The sequence below is a fragment of the Chionomys nivalis genome, chromosome 21, assembly GCF_950005125.1.
Source record: "Chionomys nivalis chromosome 21, mChiNiv1.1, whole genome shotgun sequence".
In the NCBI taxonomy this organism is placed as follows: Eukaryota; Metazoa; Chordata; class Mammalia; order Rodentia; family Cricetidae; genus Chionomys; species Chionomys nivalis.
This window is the reverse complement of record NC_080106.1, coordinates 51,727,193-51,750,321: the sequence shown is the minus strand read 5'-3', so window position 1 is coordinate 51,750,321 and position 23,129 is coordinate 51,727,193. Positions and strand designations below refer to the sequence as shown.

Below are 23,129 nucleotides of genomic sequence, written 5' to 3'. Positions count from 1 at the left end.
TTGTCAAAGGTATTATTTCTCTGACTTCTTTCTCGGTCCATTTATCATTTGTATATAAGAAGACAACTGCCGGGCGGTGGTGGCGCACGCCTTTAATCCCAGCACTCGGGAGGCAGAGGCAGGCGGATCTCTGTGAGTTCGAGACCAGCCTGGTCTACAGAGCTAGTTCCAGGACAGGCTCCAAAACCACAGAGAAACCCTGTCTCGAAAAACCAAAAAATAAAAAAAAGAAGACAACTGATTTTTTGACTTAATCATGTATTCAGCCATCTCACTGAATGTGTTTATCAGCTATAGGAGTTCCCTGGTGAAATTTTAGGTGCTTTTGTATACTATCACATTATCTACCTATAAAGAAACTTTAGCTTCTTCCTTTTCAATTTGTATTCCCCTGATCTCCTTCAATTGTCTTATTGCCCTAGCTAAGGCTTCAAGTTTTATTTTGTATAGGTATGCAAAGTATGGACAAACTTGTCTTGTTCCTGATTTTAGTGGAATTACCTTCTCTCCATTTCAGTTAATGTTGGCTATGAGTTTACTGCAAACTTCCCTTATTATGTTTAGGCATATCCCTAATATCTCCAGGAATTTTTTTATGAACTGTTGGATTTTGTCAAAGGTCTTTTCTACATCTAATGAGATGATCATATGTTTTCTTCTTTCAGTTTGTTATATGGTAGATAATTTAAGGAATATTGGCATGAATTCTTTGAAAGTCTGGTAGAATTCTGTGCTAAAGTCATCTAACTGTAGGCTTTGTTGGGGGGGCTTAATGACGGCTTCTGTTTCAGTAAATTAATTTTTTATCTCAATTTAACTTTGATAAGTAGTATGTACAACAAAGTTATCCATTTTTGTTAGATTTTCAAGTTGGTAGAGTACAGGTTTTTAAAGTATGTTCTTATGATTCTCTGAATTTCCTCAGAGTCTGTTTTTGTCTTCCCTTTCATTTCTGATTTTGTTAATTTGAATATTCTCTTTCTGACTTTTAGTTAATTTGGATAGTAATTTGTCATTTTTTTTTCAAAAAAAATAGGGCTGGAGAGATGGCTCAGTGGTTAAGAGCATTGCCTCCTCTTCCAAAGGTCCTGAGTTCAATTCCCAGCAACCACATGGTGGCTCTCAACCATCTGTAATGAGGTCTGATGCCCTCTTCTGGCCTGCAGACATACACACAGACAGAATATTGTATGCATAATAAATAAATAAATATTTAAAAAAAATAACTTTTTGTTTTATTGATTCTTTATATTGTTTTTGTTTGTTTCTATTTAATTAATTTCAGCTCTGAGTTAATTATTTCTTGCTACCTACTCCTTTTGGATATGATTTCTTCTTTTTACTCTAGAGCTTTCAGGTGTGTTGTTAAGTTGGTAGTGTGAGATCTCTCCAAATTTTTTTATGTAGGCATAGTGCTATGATCTTGCCTGTTAGAACTACTTTCATTTTCTCTCATAAATGTGTGTTATATTTTCATTCAGTTCTAGACACTCTTTCATTTCTTTCTCTCTTTTCTTTGGTTTTTCAAAACAGGGTTTCTCTGTGTAACAGCACTGGCTGTCCTAGAATTTGCTCTGTAGACCAGACTTGTCTTGAACTCACAGAGATCTGCGTGGCTCTGCCTCCTGAGTTTTGGATTTGTTTCTTAATTTCTGTCTTGGCCTATTTTTTGTTCAGTAGTGAGTTGTTCAGTTCCCATGAGTTTGTAACCTTTCTGTTGTTTCTATTGTTGATACTTAGCTTTCATATATGGTGGTCAGATAAGATGTAGGTTGTTATTTCAATTTTGTTGCATCTGTTGAGTCTTGTTTTATGTCCAAGTATATGGTCAATATTGAAGAAGGTTTTATGTGGTGATGAAAAGAAGGTATATTCTTTTATGTTTAGGTGAAAATATGTAAATATGTTAAGGCCATTTGATTTATAACATTAGTTAGATCTAGCATTTCTTTGTTCAGTTTTTGACCAGATGACCTGTCAGATATTAAAGTGTTCTACCATCAGTGTGTAGGATCAATATGTGACTTGTAATGGTGTTTTTTTATTAACTTGGGTGCCTGTCTTATTTGAGAGTTTATGTTGCTATGAACAGATAGCCATGGCAGCTCCTATAAAAGACAACATTTAATTTCAGGCGGATGAAAAATTTTTACGGCCCTGATAAACCTCTCCACCAATGCAATAATCCAATTCAGACCAAGTCAAACTGAATTAGGAAAAGCCCAGGTTTAATGGATGCCAGCCCTCCCAGGTGGCCTTGCAGGTCTCTCCCCCGCAACCCCCCACCCCATCCCTGCCCCCAGGAAGACCAAGAAGACCATGTCTTCCTTCTCTGGAGGGCAGTTTAAATATCCTGTGGGAGTGGTCTTGACCCTTTCTGGGGAGGGGCCACTGTTTGGCAGCCTTTCTTGGAGGTGGAGTCTGGAATGGAAAGTTCCACCCTAACATTTCAGACTCACCAGACATATGAATGCCAGGGGCTGGGGTGAAGCCTGGACCCAAACAGTGGCAGCTTACAGTTTCAGACATTTAGTCTATTATCGTCATGGTAGGGAGCAAGACAGCATGCAGGCAGACATGGTACTGGAACTGGAGCTGCTACAAGTTGATATGCAGGCAGCAGGAAGTAGACTGTCTCATTGGGAGTGGCTTGAGCATAGGAGACATCAAAGCCTACCTCCACAGTGACACACTTCCTACTCCAACAAAACTATACCTCTTAATAGTGTCACTCCCTTTGGAGGCCATTTTCTTTCAAACCACTACAATGCCCCCTTTTGTTTGGTGCATAGGTGTTAAGAATTGCAGTGTCCTCTTGATGGATTTTTCCTTTGAGTATGTAGTGTCCTTCCCTATCTCTTCTAATTAGTTTTGGTTTGGTCTTATTTTGTCAGATATTAAAATGGCTATACCAGCTTGCTTCTTAGGTCTATTTGCTTGGAATATCTTTTTCCTTTCTTTTACCCTGAAGTAAATCAGGCTATCTTTCATGTTAAGTTGTTTTTCTTAGCCAAGCAGTGGTGGCACACTCCTTTAATCCCATCGCTCAGGAGGCAGAGGCAGGTGGATTCTGTGATTTCGAGGCCAGCCTGATCTACAAGAGCTAGTAGTTCCAGGACAGGCTCCAAATCTATAGCAAAACCCTATCTCAATATATATATTTCTTGTATGCAGCAGGATGAATCCTGTTTCTCATCCATTCTTTTAGTCTGTGTCTTTTTATTGGGGAATTGAGACCATTGATTTTGAGAGCTATCAGTGAACAGTATTTGTTGATTCCTGTTACTTTGGGGGGAGTGGGGTGGAGGGTGATGGAGATGCACTTCCTCTCTTTTAATTTGCTGTTTGCTGGTCTAGGAGCATTTGTTCCCTGTGTTTTCTCGGGTGGGGTTGACCTCTTTAGGTTGGAGTTTTCATTGCAGTGCCACTTTTAGAGCTGGATTTTTAAATAGTTACTGCTTAAATCTGTTTCTATCCTGGAATATCTTATTTCTTCCATCAATTGTGATTGAAAGTTTTGCTGGGCTGGTGTCTGCAGTCTCTTAGAATCTGTAGCACATCTGTCCAGGCTTTTAGAGTCTTCATTGAGAAGTCAGGTGTAATTCCCTTAAGTCCGTGTGCGTTTTATCATTGGTCTTTTATCATTGCAGCTTTTAATATTCTTTGTTCTGTATGTTTAGTGCTTTGATTATTATGTGATGGGAGGAACTTTCTTTTCTGTTCTAATCTGTTTGGTGTTCTGTAAGCTTCTTATAGTTATCTCCTTTTTTATGTTAGGGAAATGATTTTATTGAAAATATTTTCCAGGCCTTTGGCCCAGGTTTTTTCTTCCTCTATTCCTATTATTCTTAGATTTGTTTTCATAGTGTCCCAGATTTTCTGTTTTTAGGATTTAACTTTTTTTTTTTTTTTTTTTTTTGGTTTTTCGAGACAGGGTTTCTCTGTGGCTTTGGAGCCTGTCCTGGAACTAGCTCTGTAGACCAGGCTGGTCTCGAACTCACAGAGATCCGCCTGCCTCTGCCTCCCAAGTGCTGGGATTAAAGGCGTGCGCCACCACCGCCCGGCAGGATTTAACATTTTCTTTGATATTTCTTCTATTGTGTCTTTTATGCCTGAGATTCTTCTTTGTCTTGTGTCGTGTTGGTGAGGCTTGCCTCTGTAGTTCCCTGTTCAGGTCCTAAATTTTTCATTTCCAAAATTTCCTCAGTTTGAATTTTATTGTGTTTCTACTTTCAGTTCTTCAACTGTTTTACTTATTTCTTTTCATAGATTTCTTTTAAAGACCTCTATCCTATTCATAAAGGCTGTTTTCTTTTTCTTGTGCTTCAGCTATATGGGAGTACTCAGGGCCTGCTGTGGTAGCATTCCTGGGCTCTAGTGGAGACTTACCTTCCTGGCTGTTGTTGGTTGTTTTTACACAGGCATCTAAGCATCTGGGTTTGGGAAGATTGTAATTCTAGGTGCTGGTATTTGGTCTTGTACTTTTTGGCTGGGTATTTAGTTCCTTGGTTTCTATTTTCTTCCTGGTTCTTAGGAGTGTGTGTTGTCTGATAGGAAATTTTTCTAGGGTCCTGAAAGGTGTGGCTTGTAGATTGGTTCCCAGGGAGTGTCTGCTGGAGTTGGGACTGGAATAAAAGAATGAGTGGAGAAGGGGCTAGGAGGAGAGGATCTGTGTGATCTCCTAGAGCAGGGGCTGCCATGATACTCTGCTGCAGAGCTTGGAATGAGAAGAGGAAGGTGTGCTGTTAGCCTTCCTGATCGTTTGCCTTGTCAGAGGGGGCCGAGGATTACTAGGGAGTGTTTGTAGATTTACTTTCCAGACAGTCTCACTATGTAGTTCTGGCTGGCCTGGAACTCAGTACTAGATCAGGCTGGCCAGTACTCAAGAAATCTGCCTGCCTTTGTCTCCCAAATACTGAGAATGAAGGTCTGTAATACCTCTGCAAGTGACCTTTACTATTTAAATGAAAACTTTGTTAGTCCTTGGCTTCCCTTGTTTTGCGTCAAACATTTTCACTCAGTCCTCCCCCACCACAGTTTCTACTTTTAAAAAGTTTTTATTGGCTCCCTGGATGCCACTGCTTCTATTTTTAAATATACAGAGGGAATGAGAAGAACTATTTGATTACTACTGCAACATAGCTTGTAGACTATCACAAACATAGTGATTTAAACCAGCATCCCTGTGTTCTCATCCAGTTCTGTTCTTGGGATCTCACAAGACCGAAGTCAATTAATGGTTTTTACTCTTAAGTTCTTTGGGATAGTTTTCTTCTGTAGCCCAGGATGACCTTGGACTAGGAATACTCTTGCTTAAGCCTTCTAAGTGAGCAGTCACCACACCTGGGAAGGAACTTTTCAGACTACTTTTGTAGAGCAAAATTTCTAAAGTTTGGGTGAATGCTGCAAGTTTGAGGCCAGCCAGATCTACATAGTGAGTTCCAGACCAGCCAAGGCTGTGTACCTAGTGAGACCCCATCTCAGAAAACAAAACAAAATAAGTAAAGGTTTTTGGAATGGTATTAAGATTGAGAAGAAGGGCTGGAGAGATGGCTCAGTGGTTAAGAGCACTGCCTACTCTTCCAAAGGTCCTGAGTTCAATTCCCAGCAACCACATGGTGGCTCACAACCATCTGGAATGAGGTCTGGTGCCCTCTTCTGGCCTGTAGACATACACACAGACAGAATATTGTATAAATAATAAATAAATAAATATTTAAAAAAAAAAGATTGAGAAGAAAATGTGGCCATATACCATATATTCCCTGTCCTGCCCGTACATGGCCTACTATGAGCATCCCTACCAGTGTACTTGTTAAAGATGAATCCAAATCCAGATTGGCATATCTTCATAGTGTACATAGGTTTGTGCTGTCAGTGTTGTCCGTTCTGTGACTGTGAAAAATATCCTCTCTCCTGCGGTAGCATCACAAAGTACTTTACCCTAAAATTCTGAGTTCTTCACCTCTTCACCTCACCTTTTTTCGTCTCCATATTTTGCCTTTTTCAAAACTTGTCTCTTGAATTGTACTTTGTTGTCTGGTTGAACCACAGTTACAGTTCATTTGTTCACCAAGTGCAGGCTGCCTGGGCTGCTCTCAAGTTTGGGCAGTTGTGGATCAAAAGCTTCTATAGATATCATCCGTGCATCTGTTTTATGTGGAGAGATGCTCTCAGCTCCAGTGGGTAAATAAAATACAAAGGAGAGTGAAAGTCTGTATGATGAGGCATATTTAGTTTATAAAAAACCGCCTTAACAGTCTTCAGACATCCCCCACCCCCACCCCTTGCATACACCAATTCCTCTGTAGGAGATCAGCCACTCTTATCTAGTACCCTCCCTAACCTAGCCTGCTGCAACCACTAAGCAGGGCAGAACAATAGAATCTAGAGACTTTACTATTATGCTAAATTTAAACTCCTCCTACTAAGTTTAGAAGCCTCCTCCTTCTTTCCTTTGTTCTTCAGTGTCTGTGGGCTCTTCTGTTCAGCTTCCTCCTTTGTAGGTGGCCATCCTTACTAAAGTTCTGATCACCTGAAATTGTCTCAGCACTTCTACCAAATCCGAAAAGAAGATTATTTCAAACATCTGCCAGTTGAGAACTCCTGCCACTCCACATCCTTGAGGGAGCCGCCTGTATGGTCAGTGGTCTGATAATGTCTCAGTGTGTAATACGTGTGTCTCTAAGAGCATGATGTGGATCCTTTTCCATCTGTGTTCATTTTATCTTTACTAGTGAGGTGTCTTTTAGCTTCTTTGACCCTGTTTATATTTACTTAATTGATTTAAGAGTTCTCTGTGCACTTTGGATAACAGTACCTGATCAGATAGGTCTTATACAAGTGCTTTCTCGCAGTCTGTGGACTTCCATTCTTCTAATAGTGCCTTTTGCAAAACAAAAAAAATTTAAGTTTTTGGATTTTGACAGTGGAGCTCTTAAAAGTTGAAACAAGCATGCACCACACCCAGATTAATTTTTATTTTAAGGAAGTCCTTATCAGTTCTTTCTCCTGGGCTTTAAGCCTTTGGCATCTTATCTAAAATACCCCAGGTCATGGAGACTTCAGGAGTTCCATATGGCTATTTTGGCGGGGAGGGGAAGACTACTTGCAGAAATTGGTTCTTTCCTCCCATCATGTGGGCCCCAGGATCAAGCTCAGGTCCTCAGGTTTGGCAACAAGCAAGCACCTTTATTCCCCAACCCCCACCCTGCGCCCCACACTCCCCCAGCTTGTAATTATCTAGTGGTTCATTTAAAATATTGTCTTTTCTGTTGTGTTGCCTTGTTGTTTGTCAAAGATCAGTTGAGCACATTGCTGTAAATATTTCTGGACTATCTGCTGTGTCCCATCAGTGTGCATGTGTGTTCCTGTACCAGTCAGTACTGCTTGCACCACTGTGGTGAATAGTGGCCTTGGGCACCCCTTTTATTACCATGCTGGTTCTTTTTCGGTCTTGTACCTCTTTATACAAACTTTGATTCAGTTTGTGGTAACTATGGGTTTGTCTCATTTGTTGTTTTGCTCTTTTAAGACCAGATCTCACTATGTAGCTCTGACTGAGCTCACAGAGGTCCACCAGCCTCTGCCTCCAGAGTGTTGGGATTAAAGTGTGTGCCATCAAACACCCAACCTGGTCTTGTCTCTTTTAATTGAGGACTCATTCAGGAAAACTTCCCTTTTGAATGACTCAGATTCAGTTTATTAGATGCCTTAGTTATGACTGCAAAATCTCCTCTGCTGTGTAATATAATTTACAGGAGCCAGTCTCTTTGTTCGACACCTTGTTCACAAAAGGAGCACTACAAGACATGCACATCAAGAAGCACAGTCTTGGAGGGCATCTTGGAAATCTTCCTACCATAAAAACATCATTGAGCACTTGCTGAAGTCTGGAACACCTTTGAGTAATGGTGTGTTTCAAGATGGCTTTGCATGCTAGGCCAGTGTTCCACCACTGGGCTACTTTGGAACTGAGTTACAGACAGATGTGAGCTGCCATTTGGGTGCTGGGAATTGAACCTGGGTCCTCTGGAATGGCAACCACTGAGCCATCTCGCCAGCCCCTAGAAGCAAGCTTTAATTAAATACTGGCTAGGTGGATGCACTCTGGCCAGATCCTTACCCAGGATCCTGCAAAATGGCCTCAAGTCACAATTTTACAGCAGTTTAGGAAGGAAAACCCATAATTAATTGTTTTCCCCCATCAGGTCCAATAGAAGCAAACATACATCCTGATATATTCCTACCTGTGAATCTAGTACTGATGGGTCAAACTAGCTTGTTATCTCCCATAAACAATAGCATTTCAGGAACTGTCTTTCCTTGAGCAAGGGGCTTGGCTCTCACGCTACCTCTTCAACCATCTACATTTTATTTAAAGAAGCTAAAACTCAGGAAAATGAAACCATTTGTGTAACTGGTGTTTGGTTTGGTCAGGATCTCTCTGTTGGTCTCCAGATTCTGTGGGGTTTTGTTGTTGTTTTAGTTTTTCGAGACAGGGTTTCTCAGTGTCGCTCTGGCTGTCCTGGAACTCGCTCTGTATATCATGTTGACCTCAACTCAGAGTTCTACCTGCCTCTGCCTCCATGCAGGGATTAAAGGGTATGCTACAACCACTTTTCTTTCAACTTCTGTGTTTTATTCTGACAAATGTTGGTTTGTTTGTTTGTTTTGGATCAGGGTTTCTCTGCAGCCCTGACTGTCCTGGAATTTACCTTGTAGACCAGACAGACCTTGACCTCCAAGAGATTCAGCTGCCTCCCAAGGTGGGGGCAGTTATTGCCCTGCCCAAAAAAAAAAAAATATGGGCCGGGCGATGGTGGCACACGCCTTTAATCCCAGCACTCGGGAGGCAGAGGCAGACGGATCTCTGTGAGTTCGAGACCAGCCTGGTCTACAGAGCTAGTTCCAAGACAGACTCCAAAACCACAGAGAAACCCTGCCTTGAAAAACCAAAAAAAAAAAAAAAAATTATGTCTTATCTGTTAGATTATGCATCTCAATCCTGGCTATATTATTCCCAGCATCTGGCACATGATGAATATTCAGTAAATATTTATAAATGAATGGGTCTGTAATAATGAATGGGCTTGCCTAGAACTCTCTGTAATCCACCTGCGTGCTGAGTCCTGGGATTATAAATGTGAGCCACCCCACCCTGGTTTAAATACTTTTTTTTTTTTACCACATATCAGAAAAGCTACCCATTTCTTGTCTGCTTACTCAAGATCAACTGTGTAGTAGAACCGAGATAAGATGGTGGCCCTTTAAAGACAAAGTTCATGTGTTTCCTATGTGGAGTCCCATCCCCTCCCCCACCTTTTCCCTCCTCCATCCCCCCCCCCCCTTCCCCACTCCCACCCAGTTGATGTTCTAACTTCCTGTGAGTAAGATCTGGGATTCTTTCGTTCATTCATTCTATTATACTCAGTATAATTTTTTGATAAATACCAGTTTGTTTGCTTTATAATGAACAGAGTTCTCTATAATAGGGGCAACTTTTTTCCTTCAGTGTGTGAATTTGGATATTGACCAAAAACTATGGTTAATTTTAAGAAGGTAGTTTATGTTAAGCTCTAAGTAGCTTTGGGGCTAGGAGGAAAGTAACAATATTGAAGCATGTTTGAGACAACATTGTTAAAATGCCTGTTGGCGTCTAGATGAGATGAAAGTTTAATGTGTAGATTATTCCTAATGTCTTCAATATTTAGCAGTGAGATAGGTTCTCCTGGAGAGAAAGATTTAGAAATGTACAGACTTGTGCAAGTTACCTTTTTTTCCTTCTCAAGTGCGTTTCAGACATGCAAATAGGTCAGCATAGATTCACAACAAACACACCATTTATAGTTCAGGTAAGTGTTGGTGACCAAGGCAGTAAAGAAAACAGTCAGGCTTTTCCTGATCAAACAAGCAGCTCTGTGAAGTGACACAAAGGGATGTGTTGTTACTTGGGTTTTAGTCACAAATCAGACTCTTAAGGCAAACAAGTTGCCAGTGGCTTTGTATTGTTGGGTGTATCCTTATACTAACTATATAAGACCACAAAGACCTCTTAGGATTATCAGCTTTTGAAACATTTAGATAAAGAAAGTGAGAGGGTTTTATCTGTTTATTTTTCCCTGTTCTTTGGTTTGGTTTCTTGTTGTGGTGGTGGTGTTTTGTTTTTTTTGTTTTGTTTTTGAGGTATTTTGTTGAGAAAAGACACTTTGAAAACATCTTCATTAGGACACCTTTACAGGGTGATACTGCTCCATTTTCTGTGAGGAATCTTTGCTGTCTCCTTGGCCCATGGTAGCCACCCTGCACAGTAGTCCTTAGAGGGCTAACACTACCCACTCAGTCGTGACCTTCAGCAAACCTCTGTTTCTGTTTGCTGTTTTTTATCCACAAATGGGAGATTTGGATAGATATTTAATTTCTTTTCCAGGTAAGAATATTCAACAGTATAACCCTCATTGGAGAGTTAGAAAATATGAGAAGGAATCTCGTATTTCCCTTGCTGAACTGGCTTGAATACAGATTTTGTTCTGAAAAATCATAGAATATAACTCTTGGGGCTGAAGAATATAGAAAATATATTACTTGTGTCCTAATCATCTTTTGCCCTATTCTGTTTTCTTTGTGGAGCTAGCCGAAAAAGAAGAACATGTCTGCCTACCAGGTGTTCTGTAAAGAGTACCGGCTAACCATTGTGGCTGACCATCCAGGTATAGGTAAGAACCTTTCCAAGCTTTGGGTTTTGTTCTGTTTTGTTTTTACTTTCTACTCTCTGAAGCAGTGCATTTAATTAATTGGATTATCATGCAGCATTAGAGTACAAATTGAAGTGGGTTTGGGCTGTTCGTTCCTGCAATCCCAAGGAGGCTGAGGGGGGCTGTGCTACAGAATAAGCCCCTGTCTCAAACAGATTGTAATTCCTCAGGTCTGCAAACACTTTATCTCACCATGCCTACAAAAGAGTTTTCCAGAGATTGATGATGTCAGGGGTCTTCAGTTGCTTACACCTCATTTTTAATTATTATTAGTATTTTGTATGTTTTCTGTTACGTAGCTCTAGTTGTTGTGGAACTCCCTCCAGGCTGTCCTCAACTCACAGAGCCTTTTTCCCTCTCTGGGATTAAAGGTATGTGCCACCATGTCAGCTCTATCTTATTTTTTTTTTTTTTTTTTTTTTTTTTTTTTTTTTTTTTTGCTTTTTCGAGACAGGGTTTCTCTGTGGTTTTTTTGGAGCCTGTCCTGGAACTAGCTCTTGTAGACCAGGCTGGTCTCGAACTCACAGAAATCCACCTGCCTCTGCCTCCCAAGTGCTGGGATTAAAGGCGTGTGCCACCACCGCCCAGCTATTTTTTTCATTTTTAATGTATGAGTGCTCTGTCTGCATGTATGCCTGCATTCCAGAAGACGGCATCAGATTCCATGATGGTTGTGAGCCACCATGTGTTTGCTGGGAATTGAACTCAGGACCTGGAAGAACAGGCAGTGCCATTTCTCCAGATCCTTCTTATTGAGGGGTGTGTGTGTGTGTGTGTACATGTGTGTATGCATGACAGTGGAGGTTAGAGGACAACTTGTAGGAGTCAGTTCTCCCTGACAAACAGTTCTCCCTCCTAATGATTAAACTTAGGTTCAGCAAGCTTAGAGGTGAGTGCCTTTATCCTCAGAGCCATTTTATTGGTCTCGTCTTTCTTTTTGAGGTAGGGTCTCTCACTTAACCTAGAACTCATCTATTTTGCTAGGCCATATGGCTAGTGGGCTCCAGAGTTCCTCGTATTTCTACAGAGCTGAGATTCTATGCGCACTGCTACACCTGGTTTTTACATGAGTTTTGAGAAATCTAAATTCAGGTCCTCATGGTTGTATGGCAAGCACTCTGTCCATAGAGCCATAGTCCCAGTATATATTTCCTAACCAATGAAAGAGGAAAATATGCTGGGTGGTGGTGGCACACACTTTTAATGTCAGTGTTCTTTTTCTTTTTTTCTGTTTTGTTTGGGGTTATTGTTTGTTTGTTTGTTTGATTAATTTTTATTTTATTTTATTTTTGAGACAGGGTTTCTCTGTTTAGCTCTGGCTGTCCTGGAACTAGCTCTTGTAGACCAAGCTGGCCTCAAACTCACAGAGATCCATCTGCCTCTGCCTCCTGAGTGCTGGGATTAAAGGCTTGCGTCACCACCGCCCAGGAAACCCCCCTCCCTTTTTTTAAGGTATAAATTAAACAGATATAGGATCCAGGCCCATGTCTGTAATCCCTGGGTTGGGGGGGGGGCTAATCTAAAAAGATCACAGGTTTCAGACCAACCTGGGCAGTTATAGCAAGGTCTTGTCTCAAAAGAAACAAACAACAACAACAACAAAAAACCCAATGCACATAAATATGGAAAATATGCTTTTTATTTCCAAGAATGTAGGCTTTGAGCTCCCTTGTATGTATTTTGTAGTGTTGGTGCTTGTCTCTGTGTTAGCACTTAGTTAGGTGAGCAGACACTACCCTGACCTTACACAAGTCATGTTATATCTCTGTCTCATTGGGCTTATATATAAAGTGGTTGTCCACGCCACAAAGGTGCTGTGGAAACGTAGACATTGCCAGGCATGGTGGGGCACACCTTTAATCCCAGCTCTTGGGAAGCAGGGGCAGGAGGGTCTCTGAATTTGAGGCCAGCCTGGTCCACAAAGTGAGTTCCAGGATGGAACTACACAGAGGACTGACTACACAGAGAAATCCTGTCATGGGGGGAAAAAGAAAAAGAACTCTGCTCCACCAAACCCTTTTCCAGTTTCTGCTTCCCCAGTCTTCTGTTTTCTTACAGTGCTTTTTTGTTTGTTTGTTTGTTTGTTTTGTTTTAACTCTTTTGTATCAGATTTTGGGGAACTTAGTAAAAAACTGGCCGAAGTATGGAAGCAGTTGCCAGAAAAAGACAAACTGGTAAGTCTATTTTCTTGCCTAGTTTTCATTGATTTTGCCTGCCAGCCACACAATGTAAATGGAGGTGGCACTTTCATTTCCTGACTGCACGGTCCCAAATAATCACACAGAAACTTATATTAATTACAAACTCTTTGGCCTGTAGTTCTGGCTTATTACTAACTAGCACTTACATTTAAATTAACCCATTTCTCTTAATCTATGTATATTGCCGCGTGGCCTTGGCTTTTACTGGTCTGCTGTCATGTTGATTCTTGGGTGTTGCTCACCTCTTTCTCCACTCTGCCCCTCCTCATCCATGTCTTCAGTTTGATTGTTCAACCTAACCCTATCTTGCCTGGCTATTGGTCAAACAGCTATTATTATTTATCAATGGGAACAATACATATTTACAGTATACAGAAGCATCCCATTGCAACACAACACTGAGAATAGAGAGAAAGAAGCCATAGAAGGGGCTAGCAGAGGACATGGTCACTGTTGAGTCAGGCTTTTCTTGCTGTAAGGAGACTGTCTTTTTCTAGTGCTGTCTACTTTTCCCCAAAAACCATGTTTAAGTAAAACAAAAAGTTGATTAAAATATTTTTAAAAAATCGAAAGTCACAGCACCCTACTGCAAATGCCAATTGGCCATGGTCTTGGGACTGAGAATCTTCACCCTCTAAATAAGAAAAGCATGGAATTCCCTTAGCCAGACTCTGGGACTCCATTCTCATTAGCCATTAGCAATGTATTCTCTTATCAAGAAGCTAATAAGACTTCTGGGTATGGTGGCTCATGCCTGTAATCTCAGCACTTAGCATGAAAGTTGTGGGTTCAAAGCCAGCTTGGGCTATATAACAAGTCTGTTTGTTTTTTTTGTTTTTTGTTTTTTGGTTTTTTGTTTTTCGAGCCAGGGTTTCTCTGTGGCTTTGGAGCCTGTCCTGGAACTAGCTCTGTAGACCAGGCTGGTCTCGAACTCACAGAGATCCGCCTGCCTCTGCCTCCCGAGTGCTGGGATTAAAGGCGTGCGCCACCACGCCCGGCGTGTTTTTTTTGTTTTGTTTTGTTTTTAAGGAAAATAAAAGAGCCAATAAGACAATGTTAGCACATCTAAATCACGTGTAGTTGCATCCCCGTCTTTGGTACAAAGGTAGTGTGGGAGCTAGAATTGCAATTCTTCCTTTAAAGAATTACTTTTTTAGATGATACAGCTCTCTTCCACCCAGATTATTCTTGATAGCTTGCTGTTTTCCACCGCCAGGCAGGCTAGAGGAAGTGGTTAGCCACGCGGTTGTTATACTGAGCCAGGTGTTTGCTATGTGACCTGCGTTTAGCCTTAGAGTATTCTGACGGCACTGCCACTTGACGCTTAGCGCTACAGAGGGGATGTTTAGAGGCCTGCATTTAAGATACCAGCTTATCAGCTTGAATCCACTTGAGTGACCTAAGATCCTAAGTTATTATTCTCTCTCCAACTTCTCCCAGCTTTTTGCTCCCTTTCTGCCTCTTTTGCCTTTCTTTTTAAATTTTGTGTGGCTAATCTGTTGCAGATCTGGAAGCAAAAGGCTCAATATCTGCAGCACAAACAGAACAAAGCCGAAGCCACAACTGTGAAGAGAAAAGCGTCCAGTGTGGAAGGTTCCGGGAAAGTCAGAGGTACAGTCACTTCTCTCTTCTGCTATGAACAGATTTTCTCTAATGCCCTGTGAATTCTGCTTCTTTGCTAGGAAGTTGGGAGAGCAAACAGCTTATAATAAAAGTAAGCCTTGACAGGCTGCATAAAAGAAGTGTAAATTTAGAAACTGTAAGAAGTCAGAGACTTTGCTGTAAAGATCCAGAAAATAAGTCAGGGCAGGGGCCTTCTGCCTGCATGTAATCCAGCAAGCAGGAGAGTGACAAATTCAAAGCTATAGCCTGAGCTAACATAGCAAATTGTAGACTAGTCTGGACCACAGTGAAACCCTGTCTTTAAAAAAATATAAAGGATCTGAGTGCATTCCCAGTCATACCTGCATTTTTGTTTGTTTATTTGCTTGTTTTTCTTGCAACGCTTTAAATGTATACAACTAGGAGCTGGAGAGATGGTTCAGCAGTTAAAAGCACTAGCTACTTTTGCAAAGGACTAGGGTTCAAACCCCAGCCTCACAGCTGACTATAACTCCAGTTCCTCTTCTGACCTCTGGGCACTGCACACATGTAGGTACATAGACCTGCATGTTAGGCAAACACTCCGTACACATAAAATATAAATAAAACATTTTTAAGCAAAACTATTCTTATCTCAAGGATCACACAAAAGTAGTCAAGTAGCCAGACAGTGGTAGTGCACGCCTTTAATCCCAGCACCGGGAGGCAGAAGCAGGTGGATCTCTGTGAGTTTAAGACCATTCTGAGCTGGGCCGTAGTGGCGCACGCCTTTAATCCCAGCACTCGGGAGGCAGAGGCAGGCGGATCTCTGGGAGTTCAAGGCCAGCCTGGTCTACAAGAGCTAGTTCCAGGACAGGAACCAAAGCTACAGAGAAACCCTGTCTCGAAAAAAACCAAAAAAAAAAAAAGACCTGCAGTGCAAGTTCTAGGAAGGCTCCAAAGCTGCACAGTGAAACCCTGTCTCGAAACAAACAAACAAAAGAAGTCAAACTAATTTTAGCTCACAAACATAAGTTAATTAATGCCTTGTATAGTTTGTTTTGTTTTTTAATATTTATTTATTATGTATACACTGCTGTCTGCATGCATGCCAGCACACCAGAAGAGGGCATCGGATCTCATTATAAATAGTTGTGAGCCACCATGTGGCTGCTGGAATTTGAACTCAGGATATCTAGAAGAGCAGCCAATGCTCTTAACCTCTGAGCCATCTTCGGCTTCCATATGGTATAGTTTTTTAAGACAGAAAATTGTCATTTTTGTGTGTGTGTGATGTTGAAGGCCATAGACACATTTTTATCCCTCTGTTCTCAGCTTCTTCTGTGGGAGTACTGTCACCCCAAAAGAAGTCCCCACCCACAATGCTTTTGCCAGCCTCACCAGCCAAAGCCCCTGAAACAGAGCCCATTGATGTTGCTGCTCATCTCCAGTTGTTGGGAGAGTCCCTCAGCCTCATTGGGCACCGCCTGCAGGAGACAGAGGTAAGCACAGTACTCCCTAGCAGGATTCCTGTGTCCTATGCCATTTAGATCCATTTGTTCATTTAGTGAACAACTACTTTATGCAAAACTGTGCCAAGTACCCATGGTATAGTGAAAAGCTGTCTAAAGATTCAGACTCTGACTACTGGCTCTCAGGGTTATATCATTATACCATTCTTTATAAACAGCACTAAGAGAAGTCAAGATACCCTGTAAGTTGATGGAGGTGGGTCTTGTATTAATCTGTTGCTTTTATTGGTTAATTAATAAAGAAACTGCCTAGGCCCATTTGATAGGCCAACCCTTAGGTGGGTGGAGTAAACAGAACAGAATGCTGGGAGAAAGAAGCCGAGTCAGTGAGTCGCCATGATTCTCCCACTCCAGACAGACGCAGGTTAAGATCTTTCCTGGTAAGCCAGCTCGTGGTACTATACAGAATATTAGAAATGGGTTAGATCAATATGTAAGAGCTAGCCAATAAGAGGCTGGAACTAATGGGCCAGGCAGTGATCAAAAGAATACAGTTTCCGTGTAATTATTTCGGGGCATAAGCTAGCCATGCGGGCGGCCGGGTGCCAGGGACGCAGCCCTGCCGCTCTTATTACAACAGTAAGTGGGTTTTAGTCTTGAAAAGTTCAGTGGAAGAACTGGAGAGATGTCTCTGTAGTTAAGAACACTGGTTGCTCTTTCCAAAGACCAGGATTCAAATCCCAGCACCCACAAGTAGCTCACAACTGCTTACAACTCTAGATCTGGGAAATCTGGAGCCCTCTTCTGACCTCCTTAGACACTGTATGCATGTGGTGTACAGACATACATATGGGTAAAACACCCATACATATAAAATAATTTCTTTTAAAAAATTAAGTGGAAGCCACACATGGCAGCACAGCCTAATAATCCCAGAATTTGGGAGGCTGAAGCAGGAGAATTGCTGCAAGTTCAAGATCACCCTAGACTACAGACTGAAATCCTGTCTCAAAAAAATGAGCCCAAGTGAATTAAAATGCAGTGGAAAAAATAGTGGACACTCTGGCACCTTCTGAGAGCTGGAATTGTTTTAATGCAGTTTCTGCAATTCTGAATGATCAGACAAGATTATACAGGGATAAGAAGAGTTCCCATCATGCTCTGAAAATCCCAGCATTCAGGAGCCAGAAGCAGGAAGATAATAAGAAGTTATAGCATGAGAAAGAAAGGGTCCTAGGAAAAAGCTCACAGGGCTCAACCTTATACAAAGACCTACAGGCAGCTAAGGAATGCTTAGAGTAGAATAAATAGTCTTCCCCGGGGAAGAGCACACCACTTGATTATCCAATACCAAATGGTCAGCCTGAAAGCATATATACAAGTAACATTATACAGGCTGTGCAGGTTGTATTTATGTGTTTTGGAGAAAAATACACACATGACATCCCCACATGTGTAACAACAGTTAATGATAAAAGAGCAAAGAGGGGAGTGTGGGAGGGTTTGGTGGAAGGAAAAGAAAGGGGGAAATGATGTCATTCTATTACAATCTCAAAAGAATGAAAGGAGCTGTGCACTCACCTTTAGTCCCAGAACTCGGGAGGCAGAGACATGCAGATTCCTGTGCATTTGAAGCCAGCCTGCTGTACACAGTGAGTTCCAGGATACCCAGAGCTACATAGAGAGACCTTGTCTCAAAAAATGAAAAAAGAGGGGCTGGAATAACAGCAGTGCAGAAATATAAAAGCTAATGACTAGTTTTTATGCAAATGTTAAATTATCATTCAAAGCTCCAGGAGTTGAATCTACATCTGAGTTCTTTGGCTAAGTTTCTAAAAATTCAACAGGTGGTAAAAGAATGTGGGCCTTCTCATCTTACATGCTCAAATACCCAACTAGGTAAAAAAGTATTTCCAATAAAATGTTGTTATCATTATTGAATTTTCACATTTAACCATTATATTTTCTAAACAGTTGAGAGTAAAACGGTCTTAAGCACCATTCATTGTCCAAATTTTCCAAAATACTTACTTTTTGTTTGGAAATGTTTTCTTTTGTTTTCTAAGACAGGGTTTTTCTGTGTAATAGCCAAACTGTCCTGGTACTTACACTGTAAACCAGGCTGGCCTTGAACTTAGAGATCCACCTGTCTCTGCTTCCTGAGTGCTGGGATTAAAGGCGTGGGCCACCATCAGTCACCTGGCAAATAATATTTTTGAGTTCTATGAGATTATTCCAAGAATTTACAGAGTAGAAAAACCTAAATGTCTGTTGACTGTCTTAGGATGCTTACTACAATCTAATTGGAAGGTAATTTTATGTAATAAACAGTCAGAAACATGCACACATGTGTGAAGAGCTGTTTTGAGAGTTTGTGCATACACCGCAGGCAACAGACACCCAGCTACATGCCCAAACCCACAGCTAGCACTTACCACTGTGTACAGTGGTTGATCTGATATCATTCAGCATCAGTGTGCTAAATATAGTCCACATAGGACTGAGCTTATATCATGCCATTCCAACAGCATGAATGCAGTTTAGAATTGGGAATTGAGGCTGAGTGGTGGGCATGCCTGTAACCCCAGAAATTGGTAGGCTAAGGCAGGAGGATGACAGATTTGAAGCCAGCCTGTAGTACTTAACATAACACTGTCTGCAAAAGAAACATCCAAAAAACCTGAGTAACTACAGCCATGGAAAGGGGAACTGCAGATAAGGAATGGTTACCATAACCAGAAAGAGTTTATAGATTCTGTTGTTCGCTTTTCATTTGTAACAACCTTAATAAAAAATATGATTCACATGCCAAAAGTTTACCTTTTACAGTGCAGGATTTACTGACAATACTCTTCAGAGTTTTGGGCCCTTCACTATCGCTAAAACATTATCATTACCCCAGAAAGAAACAAAGCCTGGGGCCGGAGAGATGGCTCAGAGGTTAAAAATACTGACTGCTCTTCTGGAGGTCCTGAGTTCAATTCCACCAACTATATGGTGGTTCACAACTATCCAAAATGAGATCTTGTGTCTTCTTCTGGCCTTCAGGCATACATACAGTCAGAACACTATATATAATATTTATTTTATGATAAATATAATATATATGATAAATAAATATTTTAAAAAGAAAAGAAACTCAAAGTCCATTAGCACTCATTTGGTTTCCCAAAGGTGTATGTGTGTGAGTGTAATTAAGATCCAAGTGTGCAGTGACCATGGAGGCCAAGAGGATTCCACTCCCCTGAAGCTGGAGCTAGAAGTGGTTGTTAGCTACCATATGGGTGCTGAGAACCCAAGTAACTATTAAAATAGTTAAAGTCCATATGTATGCCGCCTGAAATTGCATACCACACTTTCAGGAGCATTGATTTACATAGTTCATTAGTGTAAGCATTGAATACCTGAGCCTTATCACAATTTTATACAACTCTTAATACCAAAAATAGTGCCTACCTGGCCTTCCCCTCCTCGTGTTGCTCTCCTGTACTATCGTGACAGAAAGAACAGTGTCACCTAGGCATTGGTGCTGCATAGGACTGTGGTTCTACTGCCAGGAGCCCGAGTCAGCAAGGTTGCTGTGGGGCCTAGAGGGTGGCTCGGTGGTTAAGAGCATAGACTGCTCTTCCATAGGACCTGTGTTCAATTCCCAGCACCCACATGGCACCTCACAATTTTCTGTAACTCCAAGATCTGACACCCTCACACAGACATACATATAGGCAAAACACCAGTATGCTTAAAAGGAAAATAAATATAGTTTTTTAAAAAAAACAAACAAACTTGAGTTCTGGGCCAGCCTGAGCTAAAGAGTCTCTGTCTCCAAAGGAGAGAAAGGAAGCATTGTGCTGGGTTATGGGAGTCAAAGGCCTGGTGAAAGAGGGTGGGGTGGATCGCTGGAGAGACATGAACTGAAGACAGCAGGTGCCTGGTTCTTCCCCTTGGGAAGGGGGAGGAAGATGGAAAGGGGGCCATTGAGGCTTTAGGCTCCAGCCTATTTTAAGCAGACCTTTAGAAGAATCTTCCTGCTTACTGTTGAGGTGGGAAGAGAAGGCAGGCATCCAAGCCAAATACACAGAAGTATTTGTAGTTTCCTGTTCTAGGACTGCAGAGGGTTTTTAAGTAGGCTTTTTTTTTTTTTTTTTTTTTTTTTTCGGAGCGGGGCTGGTAGAGTTTTTACTTGACCTTCTGAGAAAATTTGTTTTAGGTTGTGAGTGAAGAGACCAGCACTGAGGAGAGAAGGTCCAGTAGCAATGTAGTGAAGTGACAGAAACAGTAGCCTGTGGGTCCAGCCTATCACAGATCCTCTGCTGACTACCCACAGTGCCTTTTGTTGCTGTGTTTTGTCAGGAAGGTCGAAAAGATGGAACAAGACCTTACAAACGGGAGAGAGTTGAGCAGGAAGAGCAACTAAGGTGCAACTCAGTTGCCATCTGCTTTTCTTGCAGGGCATGGTAGCAGTGTCCGGCAGCTTGTCAGTGCTCCTGGATTCCATTATCTGTGCTCTTGGCCCTTTGGCTTGCCTGACCACACAACTACCTGAATTGAATGGCTGTCCCAAACAGGTCTTGGTGAGTTTGTTGTTGTTTTCCTTAACTTTTTAAGACTGGGGCCTTTTGGAGCCAAAACCCTCCTTAATGAGTACACAGGCACTGCCCCTGGGGCTTGGTGGCACGTGGCCCATCTGTCACATATCATTGTCCCTCAGAACCTGCCCTTTCCACAGCAGTACTTTAGAGAAAGCAGTGTAGTCTAGGGGCTCCAACTCAAAAGGCAGTAGAGGGACTTCCTGCCGCTGGGTCTAAGGTGAGGCCTAAGCAAAGAAGCTCCTGGCACAGCTGACAGCAGCAGCCTAGCCCACTTTCCCTCTCTCCCTGCACAAAACATGTCTCAGGGACCGCACTGAGGCATGCCACAATTGAGCCCTTTCTCCTTTTTGCAGTCAAACACGCTGGACAACATTGCATACATCATGCCTGGACTGTGACCTCCAAGACGCCTGGGACAAAAACCTGTCTCCCCTTACTAGTTTGTGTATACATGACTGTTCCTGATCCTCCACTGGTCTCTGGGTGTAGGTTTTAAATTTTATATCTATATATACATATGTATATAGTGTACAGTACATACATAGGATTATAACTGCTTTGCTTTTAATAATTTTATGAAATGGTAAGGATTCAGCTAAAAAGGACTTTGGCATGAATGTGGACTTGGGGTTATTTCTTGTATGAAAAATATCTGCCTTAAAAATCAGTGTAATTTGGCGAATAGGGGCTTATTCTGGGTGCCATGTGTATCTCATTATAGACAGCTAAAATGTGATTTTTTTTTTCCAAGCTTGCTTGTACCTCCAGACCCATCACTGACCATTTGCCTTACCTGTCTTATAAATGGAAATATAGTAAAGATTATGGGAGGATGCCAGCTGACTACAAACTGACTCAAAGTGACCCGGGAGAGTTGGAGATAGATGGCTTAGTTGGACTGATAAGGGGACTCATTCCAATTCCTACTAAGCAGGTATCTGTGTCTCCAGTTTTATTGTAACTGTTGGCACCGCAGTCATGTGATTCTTGGCAGCAGAGAAATGCTTTGGAGAGGCCAAAACTGTTGGTACCACCTGTGGAACCTGCTTTGGCTGGCCAAGAAAGCATGATCTATAAAAACCAAAGCTGGTGTCTTTCATTGACAGCATTGGTTAACCACGAATCCTGAGAGATCTGCAGCTTCTTGGTTCAGCTCTGGTTCCCCTGGCAGGCAGACTGTGCTCTGCATCCCACACGCACGTGGGTCACAAAGGAGTCATCGGTTCTCAGTTGGTTATATCTGTATAACTGTGTGTGAGTGTATAATTATGTGTATTTAACTATTTAGAATTTTTAGATTTTAATTTATCCTGTAAATTTCTGTATATATAATTTAATAACAAGCCTCCACCAGCAGTAGCATGTGGAGCACACAGACTTGTCATTTCTTCGTGTCTGCCTGAAAGCTCCAGGTCATCCATATGTTAAGGTGTTATGATTCAAAAAGGAGCTTCATGGCCCTCGATAATGTTAGGAAAGTGAAATAGGAATGTCACAGTTCCCAACTGCCCTTATTCCCAAAGCACCAGATCTGCCTCCCCATTAGAAGATAGTTGAGCACTCCAGGGTTGTTTGGAAACTTGGTGTGAGATGCCCTTCCAAAACCATGGTGAGGTAGCCATGCTTTCTTCCTCTGGCCTACATGGGACAGGGCAGCATAACAGTAAACGCTTGGACCATGTAGCCAGCTGCCATCCTGTTTAGTTCCTTCACATAGCCTCGCTCTGCTTCACAGCTGAGAGTCTCACAGGTGTTCTGGACGTTCGGTCCCTTTCTCGGCTCAGAACAGTTTTGAGATTTAATCTGGCAAGTGGAGAAAGAAAGAGGAATATGCAGGAACTGAAATCAAGAAGAGCAGAAATTTAAATTTGAGTTAACAGGTCAGAACCTCATTTGAACCTGCAGAAGTTTCCTTTGAGAAATGGTGTGAAGGAGAGAGAGGCCAAGAAGACACTTGGTGCAGGACGCAGCCAGTCAGTCCTCCATTGTCACTGCTACAGACAGCAATGAACTGGTGAGAACCGGCCTTTGCGAGTTTGTTTTCCTCTGGAGCCTAGCCCTACTGTATTTGTATTAAAGATTTGTACACATTTGTATAATAATCTGTAACTTGTGGTATTTGGTACTATTAGAGGAAAACCTTTGGATTCAGGCCCTCTTGCTGTTTTTATATCATTGTTTTATTTTGTTTTTTAAATAAATCCTAGTGGTTTGATGCAAATCATACTGCAGTTGTATAAAGAAACAAAATTTTGTACTTATATTAAAGATCTCATTTTTAATATTTGTAGTCCAGTCTTATCTGTCTTTTCCATAATTGGGTTAATTATAGTTGCTATAAAATTGTAAAACATGTCATTCACTCTATTCTACCCTAATTTTTTTTAAAAAATTGGATGGGGACTGGAGAGATGGTTCAGCAGTTAAGAATACTTCCTGTTCTTGCAAAGGACCCAAGTTGGATCCCAGCTCCAGAGAGAGTATCAGGCACCCTCTATATCCTCTTTAAGCACCAGCACACAAGTACATATA

General features: G+C 41.6%; 1 protein-coding gene across 4 annotated transcripts in view; it reads left to right on the top strand.

Moving 5' to 3' along the window:
- Positions 1-22,875, top strand: part of Hmgxb4 (HMG-box containing 4) — a 46,614-nt gene extending 23,739 nt beyond the window's left edge. For all 4 annotated transcript variants that reach the window (XM_057754364.1, XM_057754363.1, XM_057754366.1 and 1 more), the window contains 6 exons: positions 10,634-10,715; positions 12,864-12,928; positions 14,461-14,566; positions 15,872-16,038; positions 20,457-20,579; positions 20,951-22,875. In XM_057754364.1, the coding sequence (XP_057610347.1) occupies positions 10,634-10,715; positions 12,864-12,928; positions 14,461-14,566; positions 15,872-16,038; positions 20,457-20,579; positions 20,951-20,995 (588 nt within the window). In that variant the 3' untranslated portion in view covers positions 20,996-22,875. The remainder of the gene's footprint in view (positions 1-10,633; positions 10,716-12,863; positions 12,929-14,460; positions 14,567-15,871; positions 16,039-20,456; positions 20,580-20,950) is intronic.
- Positions 22,876-23,129: the final 254 nt, after the last annotated feature.